At 37.5% G+C, this 8,420-nt stretch overlaps 2 protein-coding genes across 3 annotated transcripts; both read left to right on the forward strand.

Annotated features, from left to right (window-relative positions):
- Window positions 1-3,971: 3,971 nt before the first annotated feature.
- On the forward strand, window positions 3,972-5,093 carry LOC139768768 (large ribosomal subunit protein mL62). Its single transcript, XM_071699299.1, has 3 exons — window positions 3,972-4,240; window positions 4,399-4,584; window positions 4,733-5,093. Exons 1-3 carry the CDS (start codon window positions 4,085-4,087, stop codon window positions 4,991-4,993), a joined length of 603 nt encoding a protein of 200 aa, XP_071555400.1. The 5' UTR covers window positions 3,972-4,084; the 3' UTR covers window positions 4,994-5,093.
- Window positions 5,094-5,223: 130 nt separating this feature from the next.
- Window positions 5,224-8,232, forward strand: Cluap1 (clusterin associated protein 1). 2 transcript variants are annotated; one of them, XM_071699298.1, is made up of 6 exons: window positions 5,224-5,653; window positions 5,744-5,940; window positions 6,447-6,845; window positions 6,978-7,216; window positions 7,324-7,505; window positions 7,679-8,232. In XM_071699298.1, the coding sequence occupies exons 1-6, from the start codon at window positions 5,632-5,634 to the stop codon at window positions 7,951-7,953; spliced, it is 1,314 nt and encodes a 437-aa protein (XP_071555399.1). In that variant the 5' UTR covers window positions 5,224-5,631; the 3' UTR covers window positions 7,954-8,232. The 2 variants fall into 2 exon arrangements, with proteins under 2 accessions (XP_071555399.1, XP_071555398.1); XM_071699297.1 differs by having other exon boundaries at window positions 5,224-5,940.
- The last annotated feature ends 188 nt before the right edge of the window (window positions 8,233-8,420 follow it).

Consider the following 8,420-nt stretch of genomic DNA (forward strand, 5'->3'; position numbering starts at 1 on the left):
ACTGTGTAAAATTATATAATATGAAAATAACTCGTGATATTTTGATAGAATTATGCTTGATTTTATATATACTTATGGTATTTATTTTTATAAGTTTGTTATTTCTTTATTATTACAGTATTGTTATCTTTATAACATTATTTACTACATAAAAATAAATTTTATAAAACGACTCCATAAAGGTAAAAAGACATACGCCAAATATATAACAACTATTTAAAAATGTACGCATTATTAAGTCAAAAATTAATTGCTCAAAAATAGATATCCAATCAATTTAATTAGCCTTGTATTACCGAGACAAACTTAAATCTTAAAAAGAAACTTCTGAAGATACTACATGCATTTAATTAATAATTTATTTTATTTTTCTGTGACTCTATTGTGATTTCACACCCAAATTCTAAGTCACATAAAAGACGGTACAAAGATACAATAATATTTATTTTTTTTAAAATTAATTTATCGTAACTTTAAACTTCTTTTTAAATTATCTTTGCGTAAAAATAATTTGTACGTATATCGTCTTATGCAGTTACTATATCTTTCAGGTGGAAGGCAGCTTTTATTGCAAGCTAATCTTTTCCCGACCTTATTACTGTACAAACTAAACTTCCGAACCACAATTAAATTTGTTTGCTCCCCGCAAACTTGTCGCAGAAATGTCAAACAGCCGCAACACGTTTATCGGCTGTGCGGCTCCCCGTTTACATGCCGCGTACGAGTTCTCTATAAATATATGCGTTCCGTCATTGTAAGAGAAAGTATCGTTGCGGCAACGATAGAGAGACAGAGAGAGAGAGAGAGAGAGAGAGAGAGAGAGAGAGAGAGAGAGAGAGAGAGAGAGAGGTCGTGGAATAGTTTTTACGTGCGCTATCTCGTCTTCAATTCCGAAATCGTTTCTACGACGCTCGCGAGGCCACGGCTGTGCCGTACATCAAGTCACCGAGGAGGAGAAGCGCGTGCACAAAACTAGTTGTAAATTATATCCCAAGAACCTTATCAACCAAGGATGTAACAGTTGTCTGAGAACGTATAAAGACGTTAGACAACTGCTTTGCGAAATTTGAGGAAATAAATATTAAACGTTTCACTTGATGAAATTATCAGGTTCCGGCGAAATATGTTCTTATATCCGATAATAATTATTATCATAAATATAGTGTCATTACATTATAATTTCTTTCGTTTTTATCATTGCGGTAAGATTTATATTGCGGAAATTGCTACAAGCTATTGTGCATAAAATTTGTATCTTCGGAATTACATTCTTGTTAGCTCATCCGCGTGATCGCGTCAATTCGACGAGAAAACGCGACTAATTACATTCGAAGGATATAGGCGAGAGCTGATGATGTTACACGAAGTCCTAATCGCGCGGACATTAGCAAGTCTCGTTACTGGACGTTGCCGGACGGGTAGCAGTCACGTTACTCGCGTCACAGCAGCTGGGTAAAACCGCGCGTTTACGATTCCCGCGATGGCATATCACGGCGACATGCGCTCTCATGCAAATGACTGAGTTTCCCGATACATTGTCAGCGGGAGAATGCCGGATGAATTAATGATCCCGTTGCATCCTATTCTGATTAACTGTATGATGCGCGCGTATTCCTGGTACACAAGCCGACGCGTCTTTGCCGGCATTTTGCCGGTATTTTCATAATTAATTATGCAGGCGAGGAGGCGGAGGCGGCGGCGGCGGCGGCGACTCACGTGTTCCGCTCGCGGAACCGGATCTAAGCTGTACACCTCGGCCGAAAGAGATGACAACCAGTTACCCAGAACTTAATCATTACTATTTTTGCATACTCTCTCGTGAATGCAATGATATCATTTTCTTAAGAGTTATTTTAACTTTCTACAACCCAATTTTTCTCTTCGCGTCTAAAAAAAAATTTATACAACGTGAAACCGGCAAACATTAACTTTCAGATAAAACTAACAATTAATTTACGATTTTTAAACTTTTTAAGAAACGGTAATTTAAAATAAGATCAATGTCATGTTAAGTTGTAACGTAAAAATGAAATAAGATTTAAAAAATACAGATATATGAGGGTGCGACTTCAAAGTTAATATGACATTATAGAAGGTTAATTAAAATCTTCTCCAGATCTTGGAACTTTCTTTGAAGTCAGTTAAAACTTGTTTCTTGAAATTGATTTCGAAACTTCACTTTGTTAGGCTTCACTAGATTAATTTTTTATATTGAGATATTAAAATATGAATCAGAATCGAAACGTGACTCGACAGACACACGATAATAAAATTATAAATATCGAACAAATAATATAATTTTATCGTCTAAATCTTCCGTTTATCCCTGTCTACAAATCTGTTGGAAAACAGCCGATATGGTGTAAACGAGGCATAACTGCTCGCGGATCGCGCATCTGCATAGATCTCGGATAGATATACTAACCAGCAGCCACATAATACATATATACGGTTAAAGCGCACGTTCCATTTGGCTACGATCACGCGACAAATTGTGCAATCTGCTAATCCTTCTCTTCCTAGCTCTCGCATATGGAATCGTGCATCGCGCGGCGTATCCGTTGTTCGTACGCGACGGCGAAACAACGACGACCATCCCGTTATCTAACGGCGTGTGTGCGGGAAATCTTACGCGAATGGGATACGACGCGATGCGATGGCGTTGCGTCACTCGCGGAATTAAGATATCCGATATATTATGTAAAAAAAATGCGGGCACCCTTGCGCGTGTAACGCGTGCAACATGTTCCGCTGAATTAATCGAAAAACATTTGCGCGCGCGCGTGCACAAATCGGTAACGCCGGGTTTCGTAATGTAATAATGACTAAATAACGAGTAAATAACGAGCGGGTTATTTAATTATGTTACGTCACGAGGAATTGGGATTTTTGACTTGGCAAAATTTTATTGAAATTACGTGGCGAGCTCGAGCCTCGTCGTAAGCCACGAGTAACCGAGCAAAGAAAACAATGACGTGCTCTTAAGAAAATTAATAAAACTTAAATATTTGTAATACGGTGTAATGATGTAATTCAGATTATACCGGTCTTATGTAATATATGTAGATATAAATTAATATAAAAAGAGAGTATAGTATATTTTTTTATTTGTATTATATTATATATTATAATATATACTATATTATATCATGTTATGTAAATATTATTTACTCTAATTTATAATTTTATTTATTAAAAGTACTTGTCATGTTAAAGCCAGAATATCGTATTCTTACCTCTCTCCTAATATCGATGACGTGTCGAAAAATTAATATTTATCGCATCTCATCCACACCGCGTCGTTGGAACTTATCCGACGCCGATCCGTTTTCACTTTTCCTCTGATAAATATCGTAAAAGTTCGACGCGATGAGGCGACGGTCGTTGACGGTTTTCGCGGCGTCGTCGGAGCGTTAACCCGAGACGAAGAGCGAGGTGGCCTCGTCACAGTATTTCGCCGGGAAAAGAAGAGGGGAAAAAAAAAAGGAAAAACGGCAGTGCCGCAGTCGCGGGAGTTCCGTGTCCTTGCGGTGGATCGCGAGGCTCGGCGTCGATTATTACCATGATTTTCAGAATGCACTCCGTGCCGCAATCCGCCGCTTGCAAAACCGCTGTTGCGCCAATACTTAAAGCGTATGCACAACAATGAGACTGTTAAAGGTCTCCGCGCGACCGCGAAAGCCGGCGGCGGCCGATCATTCCGATTACCGAAATGGGACACATTTCGCAGTTAAGCTGGCGCGAAAAAAAAAATAACGATTTTCTGCCGCCTTTTTGCTCAGAAAATGCCGGAAAAATAATATTATCTTGAAGCGACTTCGGCGGATTTTGGCGTTTCTTGGATTTTTCATTTATTCTTAGAAATTTTCTTCCGCGCGGGAATTTTGCGACGGTATCGTTCAAATTTCAAAAGTCGAGGGGTGTCTCGAGAACGCGCCGCACGATCGATTATCGAGCCATCGACGCATCGACCGCCACACTGTCGGCAACGCGGCTGTGTGACGTGCTTGGTTATGTCCTCGTAACCAAAACATATATCTTCGAAAGTTACTTCCGTCGAAGAGTAATAGAGATAAAAAGCAAAATGAATCTCGTCACGAGACAGTGTTTGAGAATTTTACAAAGCAACGTTAGGAATCAGAAGACGTCGTACAGTCTTAGAGCTTCCGGCTTTAAAAGTGCTTTGTCCCTGGAGAAGTTTTATCCGGAGAGCAAACTGAAGCTGCACACTCCAACTTTCGTTAGTGCATACTGATCTACTTAAAAATATTAATAAATAGAGTTAACTGTGCTCACATATCACTTTTATTACTATTTGTAATTAATTGCTGTGTCTTGACTAACATAACCTCATAACTGTTGAACTGAAAGGAATGATTATTGCTTGTTTATTCTCAGGTACCAAATCCTGAAGCGAAATTCAGTGGTTACATACCCATGGACAAGGTGCAGATAACATACAGTGGTAGCAGCGGACCGGGAGGGCAGAACGTGAACTGCGTGAATACCAAGGTGGACCTGAGATTCCAGGTAGCCAGTGCTACCTGGCTGTCGGAGGAAATTCGAACGAAGTTAGTGGAACAAGTGAGTAGAATTGTACACGTAAATGAAATTTGCATTAGCCTAAGTTAGTCAGTTTAAGTTATAAATAATAGTTAAACAAATCTCCGTCGACAACTTTGGTAGCATCGAGTGGCTTGCGATGGATTCAAACATGAAATTGTTGTTTCAGCACAAAAACAGGATAAACAAAGACGGTTACTTAATAATCAAGTCGGATTTAACGAGATCCCAGCACTTAAATTTGGCGGACGCTCTTGAAAAGCTAAGAGCGATGATAAGAGCCACTCTTGTGGCGCCGCCGCAACCGTCGCCCGAATCGGAAGAGAAGAAGAGGAAAAATCTGTTGAGAGCTGCTAGGGAGAGGCTACACGAAAAGAGAGCTCATTCCCATCTCAAGCGAAGCAGACGAGTCCCCGCGGCTGAGTTTTAAATCAATTTAGTTATTTAATTATTTAAGTTACTGATTCAAATACTGTATAGTTGTACGTAAGAATGAGCTATATAAATGAAATAAAGGAAAAGAAATTATATATTTATGTATCATACTATGAATTTTTAAATATCTATAATGTATGAGATAAAAGAACTCTGATGTTGAATTAGAATGATTATTGGAGAGCAAATTAGAATCGAACTCTTTGATCAATTTGTATTAAGAATATAGGGATACTCTTGTGATAATTTATTTTACGTTGCACACATGAAAAATCGCGATTTGGACTCTTTTTTTTGTATCTACTCAATCCACCGAATACATTGGTAGCACAAGTCATGCAATTGGGACAGACTGCAACTTTTGCTTCGTTGAAAATAAAAAAGAATGGTTTAGAACAAATTTAAATGATGTAAGGAAGTTTATTTTCCTAATGCTAATACTCGCTTTTTGCACAAGTACGGTGCGTCAATGGATTAAAAGTTGATTGCCCACATTCTTATCCGTAATTATACTGATGGTTTCTATGGCAACGTGAATGCCGCGAATAAGAAAACATAGGCTGTGCCGGTTGTGAAAGCCTGCCTCGACTACATTCGACTACAGCGAAGGAGTTTTAGCTTTTTGTCGCGAAAATGTCCTACCGTGATTTACGCAGTGCGTATATAAAATTATTATTATTAACGTAAACGTACGATGTAAACGAAACTGTGATGCGATTTATCTTCTTTTCGCCTGCCTGTGTAGACTTCACGGAGATGATGAGGGTGCTGGGTTATCCGAGGTTGATTTCCCTCGCGAATTTTCGCGTGCCGAATTTTCCCCTGGTCGCGGAGATTCTGATTTGGCTGGTGAAACGATTCGATCCAGATGTTGATATACATAGCGATCATGATAATGAGGACCAACGTGTGGCACTGATACGTAGTGTCGCTGAATTCATGGTAAATATATTATTTAAATATATAGTATAATAATATAATTTTAAAAAAACAGCTAAATCTCTCTTATCAGCTCTGTTAAGTTGTTTAATAAAATTACATTTTATTGTTTTTATTTTTTTCATTACTCTGAACCATCTGGTAAGTAAAGTATTTGCAGCTCGCCGGATTCAAGTGGAATATTGCGACAGATATCAGCTGCATCTGCATTAAGCTCGTATTCTGTCAGTAGAACCTACCAACATGATGTTAGCAGAAATTGAGTAGAATTTATTATCCCGTAATTATTTAAATAAAACAAATAATTACGAAATGGTAGATTCTGTTCGGTTCCCCTGCAATATGTCATTGTACTCTGTTAAAAGACTGTTATATTTCTTATTTTACAAAATTTGTAGCGGATATTCTATAAAATCCTATTTTTGATAGATTTTGCTTACTTTATAATATTAAAAGGTAATTGAAAAGAGTTTCTAATTGGGTAACACTTGTAATTCTATACATTCCAGGCGTTGAAGACAAATGTAAAGCTAAACACAAAGAAGTTGTATCAAGCCGACGGTTATGCGGTGAAGGAGATGTTGAAGATAGCCGCGCTGCTGTACGACGCGCAGAACAGTAGCAACACCGAGCAGAATCAATCAAGCAGTAATCAGAACGCGGTGAATTTCGACATATCCGATAAAATTAACGAGCTGAAAACAACTCGGCAGTTGGCGAGCCAGTTAACCATCAACGGAGCGACCCTCTTCGACTTACTCGGCCGAGAAGTGGAACTTCGAGAGGTTCGCAACACGAAAATCGCGAGGCAATTTGACACTTCGGAAATAGAAGTGGCTTTAAAAGACGTCATTGAAAACACGCGTAAAGAGATCGACGAAACGAAGAAGCAGATCGATAATGTCAGGGTAAAAATTTTCCATCTAATAAAATAGTTTTTGCGTGTGTTTAAAATTTAAATTGCTCGCTTGACTATTCTCAAAATGTTTACGATTGCAATAGTAATTTTATTAATTAACGAATGTAATTTATCTTTGAAGGATACAGAACAAAACTTGGATACGAGAATTGAGAGACGGAAAACGGAGCTCGATAGGAATCAAAAGAGACTCCACACGTTGAAGAAAGTTCGTCCAGCATTCATGGAGGAATTCGAGAAGCTCGAAGTCGAGCTCAGAGCTTTGTACGATGACTATTTACAGAAATTCCGGTATCTAGCATATCTCGAACACTTGTACGAAGACACGGCTAAGATGGAACAAGAAAGATTCGAAAGACGGTATTTATCAACATAAAAATATAAAAACAAGATACATGTGATCACAAATAACGTATACAAAAAATTATATGATATAATTTATATAATATTATTAATCTTAATTGCAGGCAAGCTGCAACGAAGAAACAACTGGAACAAATGAGAGCTGAGGATACGAACTTCGAAAGCATGATGGAAGGGAACGATTCTATATTTGCCACGAATCTTCAGGAGCCTCTGGTTACTCCTCTTACAAATCCGGAGGCCACAGCGGCAGAAAAGTCTGGTCAATCCGCCCGTGTCAAACCAAGTAACAATTTTTATAATAGAAAATAATAATAAATAATTCGCACGCTATATGATATCATAATTTTGATAATTATTTGGAAATCAATAAAATATTTGAAGGTGTGATAGACAGGCATGTGAAGGAAATAAGTTTTTCCAGCGCTTCTTTGAAATAACAAATTAAAAATGTTCCAGGCACTGGAAGAGCGTCAAAGATGCAATATACCAAGCGGCGCATTTACGGTAGCATGTCTGGACGGCAAAGAGGTACGATTCAGGAATCGAATGACAGTGATGGCTCGCTGGATAGCGATAGCGATTTATTGATCGACGGCGATCTTGACGATGACGACGACGAAGATCTTCTAAATTCCGTGGGTCCAACAGATATAGGCAATTATAATCTCAAAGCCGCTCAAGAAAAGCGATCCGCCAGTAAGATAGACAGGCATTCGGATGATGATTTCTAATCTAATGAGTAAGGTAATCTCTGTCAATTAGCCAGATTAGTTTCATATATTAAATGTTAATATTGAATAAAGAAATAAACGATAATCAACAAAATAAATAAAATTATACCAAAAGTGACGTCTTTATTGCCATAAAGAATAAGAATTATTATTAATAATCAGACAGTTTTCAATTAATTGAACTACAATAAAAATCAATACAGAGCAATATCAAGTGTTTTAGGCGTTAAATTTTTCTTATTTTTGCACAATAGTATAAAGTGTATAATAAAACAGCATTTTTGGTGTAATGATTTTTTCGATAAATACTTGACATTTAACGGTCTTTTTCAGAAAGATCTTTTTCTGAAAGATAATTTTTTAATTATATTGTAATACATTAATTATACTTACATAAATAATAATTAACGCGGTTCGTGCAGGTTTTTAAACGATATGTAACGGAAATTTAAGAAAATTAAGGTACA

This window comes from Temnothorax nylanderi, unplaced genomic scaffold (assembly GCF_030848795.1).
Source record: "Temnothorax nylanderi isolate EJ_2023f unplaced genomic scaffold, tnyl_v1.0 TNYL_tig0018_pilon, whole genome shotgun sequence".
NCBI classification, from domain to species: domain Eukaryota; kingdom Metazoa; phylum Arthropoda; class Insecta; order Hymenoptera; family Formicidae; genus Temnothorax; species Temnothorax nylanderi.

Coding starts and splice junctions, on each gene's coding strand:
- LOC139768768 (XM_071699299.1), top strand. CDS start 4,085: ATGAATCTCGTCACGAGACAGTGTTTGAGAATTTTACAAAGCAACGTT. Junction 4,241..4,398: donor AGCTGCACACTCCAACTTTC/GTTAGTGCATAC, acceptor GTTTATTCTCAG/GTACCAAATCCTGAAGCGAA. Junction 4,585..4,732: donor GAACGAAGTTAGTGGAACAA/GTGAGTAGAATT, acceptor TTGTTGTTTCAG/CACAAAAACAGGATAAACAA.
- Cluap1 (XM_071699297.1), top strand. CDS start 5,710: ATGCGATTTATCTTCTTTTCGCCTGCCTGTGTAGACTTCACGGAGATG. Junction 6,846..6,977: donor AGCAGATCGATAATGTCAGG/GTAAAAATTTTC, acceptor TTATCTTTGAAG/GATACAGAACAAAACTTGGA. Junction 7,506..7,678: donor ATCCGCCCGTGTCAAACCAA/GTAACAATTTTT, acceptor AAAATGTTCCAG/GCACTGGAAGAGCGTCAAAG.